At 40.6% G+C, this 12,697-nt stretch overlaps 3 protein-coding genes across 6 annotated transcripts; 1 reads left to right on the forward strand and 2 right to left on the reverse strand.

Annotated features, from left to right (window-relative positions):
- Positions 1-2,663: 2,663 nt before the first annotated feature.
- LOC115111446 (P2Y purinoceptor 2-like) lies at positions 2,664-4,041 on the reverse strand. Its single transcript, XM_029637490.2, has one exon. It carries the CDS (start codon positions 4,010-4,012, stop codon positions 2,972-2,974), a length of 1,041 nt encoding a protein of 346 aa, XP_029493350.1. The 5' UTR covers positions 4,013-4,041; the 3' UTR covers positions 2,664-2,971.
- Positions 3,275-7,547, reverse strand: LOC115111444 (P2Y purinoceptor 2-like). Of its 4 annotated transcripts, XM_029637489.2 has the most exons (4): positions 7,436-7,547; positions 5,538-6,794; positions 4,722-4,812; positions 3,737-3,824 (listed from the first exon to the last, which is right to left on the reverse strand). In XM_029637489.2, exon 2 carries the CDS (start codon positions 6,788-6,790, stop codon positions 5,666-5,668), a length of 1,125 nt encoding a protein of 374 aa, XP_029493349.2. In that variant the 5' UTR covers positions 6,791-6,794; positions 7,436-7,547; the 3' UTR covers positions 3,737-3,824; positions 4,722-4,812; positions 5,538-5,665. The 4 variants fall into 4 exon arrangements, with proteins under 4 accessions (XP_029493348.2, XP_029493349.2, XP_029493347.2 ...); XM_029637488.2 differs by lacking the exon at positions 3,737-3,824 and adding an exon at positions 3,275-3,363 and having other exon boundaries at positions 4,722-6,794; XM_029637487.2 differs by having other exon boundaries at positions 4,722-6,794.
- Positions 4,128-11,448, forward strand: LOC115111443 (uncharacterized). The gene is made up of 8 exons (XM_029637486.2): positions 4,128-4,348; positions 8,177-8,350; positions 8,457-8,542; positions 8,798-8,896; positions 9,582-9,693; positions 9,782-10,010; positions 10,153-10,270; positions 10,385-11,448. Exons 2-8 carry the CDS (start codon positions 8,183-8,185, stop codon positions 10,812-10,814), a joined length of 1,242 nt encoding a protein of 413 aa, XP_029493346.2. The 5' UTR covers positions 4,128-4,348; positions 8,177-8,182; the 3' UTR covers positions 10,815-11,448.
- The last annotated feature ends 1,249 nt before the right edge of the window (positions 11,449-12,697 follow it).

A 12,697-nucleotide genomic window follows, 5' to 3' on the forward strand; every position in this document is an offset into this window, starting at 1 on the left:
AATGAGTGTGAGTTTTTCTCACTACCCGGCTCGTGGGAAGTGACAAAGAGCTCTTATAGGACCAGGGCACAAATAATAATATTATAATAATAATCACAAATTTTGCTCTTTATTTAACCAACTTACATATAAAACCTTATTTGTTAATCGAAAATTGTGAATAACTCACCACAGGTTAATGAGAAGGGTGTGCTTGAAAGGATGCACCATAACTATGCAATGCTGGTATTGGAGAGAGTCTCAGTCTTCAATCATTTGCCAAGAATCCACTCTCACATAGGTAAGTGGTTGCAAAGGGCATCAGTGTCTTAACAGCGTGAATCGCCAAGGCAGGATGCTCTGAGCGCAGCCCAAACCAGAAATCTGGCAGTGGCTTCTGATTAAATTCAATTTTCACAGAACAGCTTGTTGCAATTTCGATGAGGCTCTCTTGTTCAAATATCGGTAAGTGGACTGGAGGCCAGGCATGAAATGGATATTGAATCCAGTTGTTTTGTCATCCGTTTCGGGAAAGTACCAACTCACTCAGGTGTTTCGCTATATAACATTTGACATTTTCCGTAAGCTTGAGTTTATTTACACACAAAAAACATACAATGATGGAAAGACCTGTGTGTTGTCCTTGTTAATGCAGACAGAGAAGAGCTCCAACTTCTTAATCATAGCCTCAATTTTGTCCCGCTCATTGAATATAGTTGAGGAGAGTCTCTGTAATCCTAGATTCAGATCATTCAGGTAAGAAAAAACATCACCCAGATAGGCCAGTCGTGTGAGAAGCTCATCATTATGCAAGCGGTCAGACAAGTGAAAATTATGATCAGTAAAGAAAACTTTAAGTCGTCTCTCAATTTAAAAAAATGTGTCAATACTTTGCCCCTTGATAACCAGCGCACTTCTATATGTTGTAAAAGTGTTACATAGTCACTGCCCATATCATTGCATAATGCAGAAAATACACAAGAGTTCAGGGGCCTTGTTTTAACAAAGTTAACCATTTTCACTGTAATGTCCAAAACGTCTTTCAAGCTGTCAGACATTCCCTTGGCAGCAAGAGGCTCTCGGTGGATTCTGCAGTGTACCCAAGTGGCGTCGGGAGAAACTGCTTGCACACGTGTTACCACTCCACAATGTCTCCCTGTCATGGCTTTTGTGCCATCAGTACAGATACCAACATGAGCAGCAGCTACGTTTGGCTACATATGGACCGTTAGTGGAATTCCTGCAAGAGAGTAACGGTTAATGTGATTGGATGTGAATTATTTGATTAGGCTACCTGTATTTGACATTATGTTGTTATTTCGCTGAACACTAGATGGTTTAATTTTATTTTTGGCAGGGAAACGAGGCTACTCAGGCGAGAGAAAAACCTCACCTAAATATATGGCCCCATTGGAAAATATAAATTGACTTTTTGAAAATGTGAATAATGCATTTTTTAATTAAAAACAATGTGAATCACATTTTATTTGGGGTACACCCGACAGCATTGCGCGTACCCCTTGTGAAAATGAAACATTTTATTAAACATTTAAGAAGAAAGAAATAAGATAGTTTGACAACCGTGTTTGTAAGCTTTTAAATGATATCAATCTCAACTGTTTATCTTTTCCAGTGATGAAGACATTGATGTCTCAAGGCACTGTGGAGTTTGCAAAAAGGGTCAACTTTGAGCACTTTTATCTCTTGAATGTTTTGGCATTCAAGTCCAAAAAGTAACTTTCTGAGCAGTTCTACAATGGTCAAATACACTACATATACAAAAGTATGAGGACACCACTTCAAATGAGTGGATTCGACCATTTCAGCCACACCTGTTGCTGACAAGTGTATAAAATCGAGCACACAGCCATGCAATCTCCATAGACAAACATTGGCAGTAGAATGGCCTTTCTGAAGAGCTCAGTGACTTTCAAAGTGGAACATTAAATGATGCCACCTTTCCAACAAGTTCGTTTGTCAAACGTCTGCCTTGCTAGAGCTGCCTTAGTCATCTGTAAATGCTGTTATTGTAAAGTGGAAACGTCTAGGAGCAACAACGGCTCAGCCGCGAAGTGGTAGGCCACAGAAGCTCACAGAACAGGACCGCTGAAGTGTGTAGGGTACATAAAACCTCTGTCCTAGTTTGAAACACTCACTACCAAGTTCCAAACTGCCTCTGGAAGCAATGTCAGCACAATAACTGTTTGTCAGGAGCTTCATGAAATGGGTTTCCATGGCCAAGCAGCCACACACAAGCCTAAGATCGCCATGCGCAATGCCAAGCATGGAGCAGTGGAAATGCGTTCTCTGGAGTGATGAATCACTTCTCCATCTGGCAGTCCAACAGATGAATCTGGGTTTGGCAGATGTCAGCAGAACGCTACCTGTCCCAATGCATAGTGCCAACTGTAAAGTTAGGTGGAGGAGGAATAATGGTCTGGGCTGTTTTTCATGGTTTTCATGGATGGTTTCATTCAAATCCATTTGGGGGGTGCTGTCAGAAATTGATTGGGGTAAATCCATTTGAATTCCATGTAATTTTCATTCATCAAATTGAAATTAACTAAGTAAAACATTGTTTTTGGTTACAGGACTGAGACAAATTAGGGTGTCTGATATGCCTACTGTATGGATAGTCAACACTCCCACCTTAGTGAGCTTGTGAAATGAGAACTATAGACAAATAGAGGTACATTTTCTTTTAATCCGGATTTTGAACAGGTATTGACCTCATACATTATTATTTTCTCAAATAAAAGCAAAAGGTCAAAGAAACAATAATTACATTACAAAATATGATAACAATTCATACACAAGGAAAATAAAAAATAATTTAGTTTAACCGTTAAAAAGTTGACCCAATAGGACCCCAATCCAGATAATTATCAATGAGACATGAATATGAAACAGAGAAAGCAGCATACTGTACATAGAACGTGATATATTCAATAATATTGCAGTGTAATTGATCATCTCTCTGTCTCCGACTCACTCAAAGCTCTGTTGTACTTCTTTGAGTGTTCATCCGACCCACACTGAAGGATCCACCCTGAAATGCCTTTCTAAACGTCTGGGACCCAAAACAATACAGCAGAGGATCCAGGCAACTATTGACACCTGCCAGGATGAATGACACATAATATGCCGTATCCAAATGTCGAAGCATCGTACAAGCTTCACTGTATTTGTTTACCACTACCCCTATTGTCCGCACTAAATTGAGTGGTAGAAAGCAGAGCCCAAATATCACTAAGCAGATACCTATCATCCTCTGTGATTTGATCTTAACGGCAAGGCCCCTTGCTGAGTTGATATTGAGTTGAGACACTGAGTTTGCCAGGCGACGATAGCTTTCTGCAGCCACTGAGAAAGGCAGAAGGAATCCTAAGATGAATAAGAAGAAGTTAATGACAAAGTACACATCTGTCAGATCATGCTGATGGATGGTCAGACATTGGGTTTTATCTCCCTCCTTACTGGGTGGAAGAAAGAAAGTTAGGACAAGAGCTTCTACTAGAAGCAGCAACCAAACTCCACCACATAACTTCCTTACAAACCCATTTTGTTTCATACGGGAGCTTTTGTTGAATTTGACAACCACCACATAACGATGAATGCTGATGAGCATGAGGAACAGGATGCTGCCGAAGAAGTGTGCACTTAGAAGGACAATCTTGAATACACACAGTAATGGTCCAAATGTCCAGTTGCTGCCGTTGGTTAAGTATACAGCCATCAGGGGAGTTGCAGGGGTGCCAAGGGCATCACTCAGGGCCAAGTTGAACTGCAGGGTGGTACCAGAGCTCCAATGTGGTATACGGAGGCAGAAGACCCACAGACTGAAGCTGTTGAGGAGGAAGCCAACCACAAAGACCAGGATTAGGATCACAGGGATGGAACCATGTTGGGATTCCACTGTACAGAGCTCAGTGTTACTGCTGTTGGCTGGGATGGTGGTTATGTCGGCATTTATGTTTGCTGAGATAGTGGTCAGGGACTGGAGCGACATGGAGGGAGACTCTGTGCTGGTCATCTTGAGAAGAAATCGATGTAGAGTGGAAGTAGATATTCTTAAAACACCTTTGAAGGAAACATTTATGAAGAGTAATATTTAGGATGGGAAAATTATTACCCCAAAAATATATCAAAATGTTGTTTCTCATTTTCATGCATTTAAACCATTTTATTGTATCTTGCAACACTTCATAGACTGATGTCAAAGGATGCTATTGCATTGAACTTTTCCTGTGTTGCCACATTTTCTTGCACTGCCTCTCAACAATTATATCTCGCAATGGTAAGATTGTCTAAGAATATCCAGTTCACAAACCCAGGTACAGATCTGGATTTAAACAAAAACATCTGAAATGTGAGTAAAGGTAGCCTACAACTAAATATTTATGAACCATGATATTAAGATCAAGACTGCAATTCTCAATTTATAACTGTATATTGTTAACAGTAAACAAATATGTGCATCTTGGGCGGCAGGGTAGCCTAGTGGTTAGAGCGTTGGACTAGTAACCGAAAGGTTGCAAATTCGAATCCCCGAGCTGACAAGGTACAAATCTGTCATTCTGCCCCTGAACAGGCAGTTTACCCACTGTTCCTAGGCCGTCATTGAAAATAAGAATTTGTTCTTAACTGACTTGCCTAGTAAAATAAAGGTAAAATTAAATCTCTCTACCATCTGCCTTTGTCAGAGACAACCTGCTATTATAAACCCATAAGAGAGACCTTACCAAGCTTTGTAAAGCATTACACCAGTCACACTTGCTGCTCTCAGAATGGGACAGTGTGAGCACCTCTTCTCACAACACCTCTAGTGACTTCCTGCATGATGCGGGGAAAGTAATGACAATATTTTTTCGTCATCAGCAATGCAATCATCAAACCATAAAAAAAAGTGACAAAACCATACAGTATAACTGACTAAAATGGACTTATTACAAATGAAGACTGTGGAAAAGATCTTCCTTTTAAAATGCATACAATATACAATTGAATTTGTTTAAAACAGAGCATGTTTTGCTTTACAATTACAGTATGCCATATGACAGTATCTAATTATATTATAACACATCAATAAAAGAATACATTTATGATCACCCTCGGGTAACTTTCAAAATAAAGGAAACACGAACATAAAGTGTTTTAATAGGGCGTTGGGCCACCACGGGCCAACAGAATAACTTCAATGTGCCTTGTCATATATTCTAAAGGTCTGGAACTCTATTGAAAGGATGCGACACTATTCTTCAACGAGAAATTCCATAATTTGGTGTTTGTTTGATGGTGGTGGAAAAATCTGTCTCAGGCTCTGCTCCAGAATCTCCCATAAGTGTTCAATTGGGTTGAGATCTGGTGGGTGACTGACTGACTGACTAGCCATTGTAGCCAAAATCATAGGCAACTGGGCATTTCTATACATGACGCTAAGCATGATGAGATGTTAATTACCTAATTAACTCAACAACCACATCTGTGTGGAAGCACCTGCTTTCAATATACTTTGTATCCCTCGTTTACTCAAGTGTTTCCTTTATTTTGGCACTTACCTGTACATTCTTCCTTCACAGGTCCCATGTCAATGTTAGATACTATTTATGTAAAAAAGAAAAAAAGACACTGAGCAAACACAATAAACAATAAGCCAATGTGATTATACTACTATGAGTTTCCTTATTCAAGACGTGTTCGAATGCTGGGTGTGGATGTCTTCTAAGTCAATGGAGGGAGAATCAATAGCAGTATCATAGATGATCTGGTCATTTGTGGCCGGGTCTTCTTTAAACTTGACATCAAATTTTCTGAGAGACCTATGAATAGCCTTGACAAAGTTGTGTGATCCAAAACAATAAAGCAATGGGTCCAGGCAGCAGTTTGCTCCAGCCAAAATCCAGGAGATATAGTATGCAGTCTCCACCTGCAGGAGAAGACTGCATTGTTCTGGAAAGTACTTCTTTAATATGACAGCCACAGTTCGTATCACGTTCAGAGGAGTGAAGCACAGTGCAAATATCACCAGACACATGGCCACCATTTTTCGTGACTTGGCCTTTATATCACGGCCCTTGGACATGTTGATATTGATACAAGACATTGATCTTGCTAGCTGAACATAGCAGGTCACTGCCACTGAGAGAGGCAGCAGGAACCCAGGGATGAGCATAACGAAGTTGATGGCGAAGTAGACGTCAATGTATTTTTCCTGATGAATGCTGAGACATTGTGTGCGGTTTCCCATTGGGCTTGTGTTTAATAAGAAGAAACAGGCAATTCCCTTAGCCAGCAAAACCAGCCAGACTCCAGCACACAGATTCTGAACAAACGCCTTTCGTTTCATACAGGAGCCCCTTTTAAACTGGACAACTACCACGTATCGATGAATGCTGATGAGTGTTAGGAACAGGATACTGCCATAGAAGTGAATGCTCAGCAAGGCAATCTTCAGCTTGCACAGAAAAGCTCCAAAGGGCCAGTGGCTACCCATAACAAAGTATGTTGCCATTAATGGTGCAACTGGTGTGATAATAGTGTCACTGACAGCCAAATGAAACTGCAGGACAGTACCAGAGCTCCACTGTGGTATACGGCAGCAGAAGACCCACAGACTGAAACTGTTGAGGAAGAAACCAACCAGGACAACCAGGAGGAGGAAAACAGTGATGGACACGTGTTGGGGTTCCACTGTACAGGACTCAGAGAGACTTCTGTTGTCCAGAGGCAACACGGAAGGAGACACTGTGCTGTTCATCACTGTGCTGTTCATTTTAGGATGGGATGTATGGGGTATGCCGGCTATTAACATTCACCTTAAGAAGAAATAGAGCAAATTGGAATGGATTACTAGTCAGACCACAAAGAAACTGTGAAATGTTACATTTTGTCAAATAAATTATGCAGACATTGTGTGTTGCATCCTTGTTAATTCTTATAAGGTGGTGTTCAGTGTAGTCAGACAGTAGAACTGAAAACACATTAAAAGGATGTAAAACTTGAAGTGAGAACAGATCTCACCCCAAGTCAACTATCGCAGGGACATCACATGTCACAAAATAGCTTTTAATTCTAACAAAACAAATTGAACTCTCTGATTTAAAGTATAACCACATTTTAAAATAACATTCAATCAATATATGCACAATATATGATTTAAAGCAACTTCAAGCTTACATACACTCCCCTCCATATTTAAAGAAAATATTTAAAAAATAAAGTGTTTACATTTGGCTCTATACTCCAGCATTTTGGATTCCACATTTTAGCCTCACTGTCCAAAAAAACAAGAGGGAAGTGTAACTGAACACAATTGTGAAAAGTTTATCAGAATCCAATTAGTTGCAGGTTAAAATATCTATACACAATGACACATTTAAAGGAAAATACTGCATTATGGAGAAGCTTGTGATCCTGATGAAAGGTTATAACATCTACTTTTGAGTAGGCTACTTACTTAAGCTCGCGCTTGCAGTCCATCAGTGGGACAAGACCTGAATGACAAGCTAGTTCGAACTTCCCCTGACTTCTATGTGAGGATTTGGTCTGCTGTAGTCGCACACAACCATGATATGTAATATATACAGGCAGAAGCAGAATTGGTCTTTCTCATAACCACGTGTTGAAGCACAAATATGGGCTAGATCAAATTATTCTTCCTGTGTGGTTATAAGAGTCAAAACCCCCAACTTTATTATAGCCAGGATGTGAAACCACTTCACCGAATGCTTACAGTACATGCTTAAAATCTTACTGTAGCATTGGCAGTTGTCATTGTGTACAACTTGGAACAGTTCTTGAGTAATGGATTTAAATAAACAAACAGTTAAACATTTATCTAATACATTTTTTTTAACAATTATTCTAACTTTGTCTTTCCTATAAGTCCAATCATTTAGATTTGTTGTATTCTATTTTGAGTCTGTCTTGAAATCTAAGAATAGAATCAGTATTTCTACATTGTGAATTCCAAATTCTTTACTTTGTCCAGTTACCATAGCAATACCAAGGAACTTTAAATGAATAGGTGTCGCTATGGTAATTAGACAAAGAATTCACAAGAATGCAGCAATAATGATCATATTATTAAGATTTGAGACAATAAAAAAAGACAAAGTTTGTTCATTCTGTATAATCATGTAGCCTACCTGCTATAAAGACACATTTGTCATTTTTCTCACATTCAATGTTTTGACAGATAAAAATGTCCAGTTTGTGGAAACTCAAACAAACCACTCCACTGGCACCAGAAAAAAGCTCTGGAACGCCCCTGGATTTTGTGCAATGCATTGGTAAAGCACTGCTACAGCCCAGGTCAGTAGCCAGACACAACACAGCAAGACAGACTCCAAATCAAGTGAGAAGAAAACAGGTAGGGGAATCATGATGCCAGAGGCACTAATTTGCAAATCATCTGACATTCAACTGTTTTAAAACTATAGCCATGTCTCTTCCTCTGATATTATTTTGTTATGCAGATAAGATATACTATCAGAAGCAGGTCAGCATGCTTCAAGTCATCCTCAAAACATGAGAACACATCAATGCTTTCCATTGATCCACGGTAGGCTAGCAAAACTGTAAATTCTATTAGACTAACATTAATCACACCAGATGAAAAGATAATAATGCTAGAGATGTACATTTGAGAAGGCCTATGCAAGACTGGCCAGACACATGACGTAGTGTGAGATTGTAACTGGAACTGTTACAATCACCTTTCCAGTTGTAACACAGTTACATGGAGATGTGTGATGTCGGTTCTTTCCGATGAGTTCAGGGTTCTTTATGATGAGTTCTTAGTATCCCATTGTAACAGGTCGGGGACAGTCAATGTGGACAAGTGGAGTCAAAGAGAGCTGTCTGAATGGGACATCAACAGGATCAGCAGTGGTGGCGGCAGGATCTTTTCACTGGGGTAGCTATGGGGTAGCTTGTTCACTGCATAGGGGTGGATTACATGCACACACGCGGTCACGTCCGTGAGGTGAGGGAGAACGATGTCGACCTCGATCACCAAATATCTTTGAATATACATATGTACTCAACATGTCATTGAAAATCATGTTAGGGTTTGCAAGAAACCAACGGTTAACTCCCAAACAACAGCCCTCCATTACTCCAATGCCAATTAGCTTGGGTTCAATATTTTACAGCTAGTAGCCTACTGTTATAGCTATAGGAAACAACACAGCTATCTGCAAATCTTTAGCTACTAGCTAATATTTACAACTTTGCAAAAAGTCAAGTGCAACAATTTTGAAACAATAGGAATCGGGTCGTAAAACAGATCAATGGTCAGATACACACACATCCTGATTTAAACTAATTTAGCTAGTGATTTAAAAGATCTGACTCTGGATCAGGGGATAGCTACAGGCAAATTTGACATAGTTCAAAGACATATCAGTCAGTTGGATTTTTCAACCACTCAAATTCAAGACATTCTGTCAGAGCCAATGAGGAGGCACGGTGTTATGTAGGCTGGACCCTGAGCAGTCAGAGCTCGTTTGTGAGAACAGGATTTTGAGAGACAGAAAAATTTAGACTCATTATATATATTGAAATGAAAACATGATTAATTTCTTTCTTGGGGGTGCTAGGCCTATTTTTGACGGCACTTCAGCACAGTCTTGCCCCGGCCCAAAGCCGCCACTGAGGATCAGGAATTCCCAAATGTCCAAGCCTTTTAGAATACCAAGCGCAGTATCACAGGTGAGTTGACTCTTGCTAACACAAACTCTTTCATGAGTATTGAGGGGAAAGAGGAAAGATAACATCAATGATGTGTCTCTTCCTTCAGAGTGTCAATGTCTCACGGGTAAACACTGCTAGGACCCAACACCTACATGATTTTAAGACCGACACACTGCAGGACAGCCGGAGTCAGCTCAGAGCTGATACCAGCCTAAAGAGCATTGATCTTAAGCAGTACAGGAAATCAATCCATGTGAGGAATGGTGGTTTGAAGCCTTTGAAACCTGTTGGCCCACAGAGACCAAGTATATTCCAGTGTACTGGCATAACTTCAGGTAAAATCACATTGTTCGTTCTTTCATTCATTTAAAACTGAGCATTCTTCAGACTTTCTACTGTAACCATTGATAAAACATTTAGTTGTTCAAGACTGTTTAACCTTTTGTTATGCGATGATAAATCACATTTCCTCCAAAGACCCTATGAAGAATGTGCAAGAGAAATACCACCAGGGTGACAACACGGCTCCTGTGTTCAGGCGCTTCTATGAGGTGATGCTTGAGGAGCCACAGAGAAGACGTCAAGACAGGCAAAGGCAAGCACTGACATTTCCTTGACAACTCTGTCACAGTTTGTTTGGCTCGCAGGATTAGCTAACTGGTAATATTCACTTTCCCTCAAACATGATATCATTGTTTCCCTCCTATAGATCTGCCCACACATCAGGAACGTTTGGAGGTCACATGGATGATGAACACCTAGAGACTGCAACATCAGATTACTGCCTGGAGGTCCGTAGCTGCTCCCCAGACACCCTGCAGCTTCAGCTAGAGGGCCTGTGTCTGCAGGGGGAGTGGGGCCAGCTGGGTGGGGGTAAGAGGTATAGCTCACTACCTACAAGTCACCCAGTAAAAGAGACTTTCTTCAAGAGTATGGTGTCAAATGACTCCCATAAGGACGCAGGGTGTGCGAGTGGCAGGAAAATAGAGGACACAAGTAAAGAGGACAGTTCGAAGGACACAGCAGACCCTTTCTTCATTAACAAGTGGGATCCAGGCCAGCTTAAAGTCACCTTCACACTTAAAGACTCAAATGAGCAGATGATAAAGAGCGTCCTCCAAAAGCCACCCTCTTCCTGAAACTCAGCAAGAATCGAGTCCATATTCTTTATAGTGGTCACTTGACATCAGAGGTGGAAAAAGTATCCAATTGTCATACTTGAGTAAAGACACCGTAATCGAAAGTGACTTAAGCAAAAGTGAATTTCACCCAGTGAAATATTACTTGAGTAAAGGTTTAAAAGTATTGGTTTTAAATATACGTAAGTATCAAAAGTAAAAATGATTTCAAATTCCTTATATTAAGCCATACAGACAGCACCATTTTTTTTCATTTACGGACAGCCAGGGGCACACTCCAGACATAATTTATAAATTGACCATGTGTGTTTAGTGAGTCCGCCAGATCATAGACAGTAGAGATGACCAGGGGTGTTCTCTTGATAAAGAGAGTGAATTGGACCCTTTTCCTGTCCTGCTAAGCACTCAAAATGTAACGTGTACTGTTGGGTTTCAGGGAAAATGTATGGAGTAAAATGTACATCACTTTCTTTAGGAATGTAGTGAAGTAAAAGTTGTCAAAAATATAAATAGTAAAGTACAGAAAAAAAATACTTCAGTAGTACTTAAAAGTTGTATAAGTAAACATACTTTAACTTTACACTGCTGCTCTACATTGTCAGGTCTGAGATTAAATTAAAAAAGGTCAACATTCTGTATGTCTGATATTTTAACTCCTGTATGAGTCATTGCTGCCCTTGACAACTTCCATTTTTTATACTATTTTTGGAATTCAAGAGACACTATAAGGTAAAAAGTATATGGACACCTGCTTGTCAAACATCTCATTCCAAATTAATGGGCATTAATATGGAATTGGTCCCCCCTTTGCTGCTATAACAGCCTCCACTCTTCTGGGAAGGCTTTCCACTAGATGTTGGAACATTGCTGCAGGGACTTGCTTCCATTCAGTCACAAGAGCATTAGTGAGGTCGGGCACTGATTGTCATGCTGGGGACTGAAATGTGGCTGAAGGAACACAAACATAGGCATACAAACACATGATAACATACACACTATAAACACAAGTACACATGGATTTTGTGTTGTATATATGTGGTAGTGGAGTATGGGCCTGAGGGCACACAGTGTGTTGTGAATTATGTAATGAAAGTATTGTAATGTTTTTAAAATTGTATAACTGCCTTCATTTTGCCAGACCCCAGGAAAAGTTGCTGCTGCCTTTGCAGCAGCTTATGGGGATCCATAATAAATACAAATGCTGAAACAGGAAAGGCCTTCCCCAAACTGTTGCCACAAAGCTGGAAGCACAGAATCGTCTAGAATGTCATTGTATGCTGTAGCGTTAAGATTTCCCAACACTGGAACTAAGGGGCCTAGCCCGAACCAGCCCCAGACCATTATTCCTCCACCACCAAACTTTACAGTTGGCACTATGTATTCGTGCCGGTAGCGTTTGTGCCGGCCAAACCCAGATTTTTCCATAGGACTGCAAGATCGTGAAGAGTGATTCATCACTCCAGAGAACACGATTCCACTGCTCCAGTGTCCAATGGCAGCGAGCTTTACACCACTCCAGCCAACGCTTGGCATTGAGCATGGTGATCTTAGGCTTGTGTGAGTCTGCTCGGCCATGGAAACGCATTTCATGAAGCTCCCGACGAACAGTTCATGTGCTGACGTTGCTTCCAGAGGCAGTTTGGAACTCGGTAGTGAGTGTTGCAACAGAGGGCAGACGTTTTCTTAAGCGCTTCAGCACTCAGCGGTCCCGTTCTGTGAACTTATGGGACCTACCACGTCGCAGCTGAGCTGTTCTTGCTCCTAGACGTTTCCACTTTCACAATAACAGCACTTACAGTTGACCAGGGCAGCTCTAACAGGGCAGAAATTTGATGAACTGACTTGTTGGAAACGTGGCATCCAATGACGGTGCCACACAAAGT

The sequence above is a fragment of the Oncorhynchus nerka genome, linkage group LG27 (genome assembly GCF_034236695.1).
Source record: "Oncorhynchus nerka isolate Pitt River linkage group LG27, Oner_Uvic_2.0, whole genome shotgun sequence".
NCBI classification, from domain to species: domain Eukaryota; kingdom Metazoa; phylum Chordata; class Actinopteri; order Salmoniformes; family Salmonidae; genus Oncorhynchus; species Oncorhynchus nerka.

Coding starts and splice junctions, on each gene's coding strand:
- LOC115111446 (XM_029637490.2), bottom strand. CDS start 4,012: ATGACCAGCACAGAGTCTCCCTCCATGTCGCTCCAGTCCCTGACCACT.
- LOC115111444 (XM_029637488.2), bottom strand. CDS start 6,790: ATGTTAATAGCCGGCATACCCCATACATCCCATCCTAAAATGAACAGC.
- LOC115111443 (XM_029637486.2), top strand. CDS start 8,183: ATGTCCAGTTTGTGGAAACTCAAACAAACCACTCCACTGGCACCAGAA. Junction 8,351..8,456: donor ATCAAGTGAGAAGAAAACAG/GTAGGGGAATCA, acceptor TTTGTTATGCAG/ATAAGATATACTATCAGAAG. Junction 10,271..10,384: donor AGACGTCAAGACAGGCAAAG/GCAAGCACTGAC, acceptor TCCCTCCTATAG/ATCTGCCCACACATCAGGAA.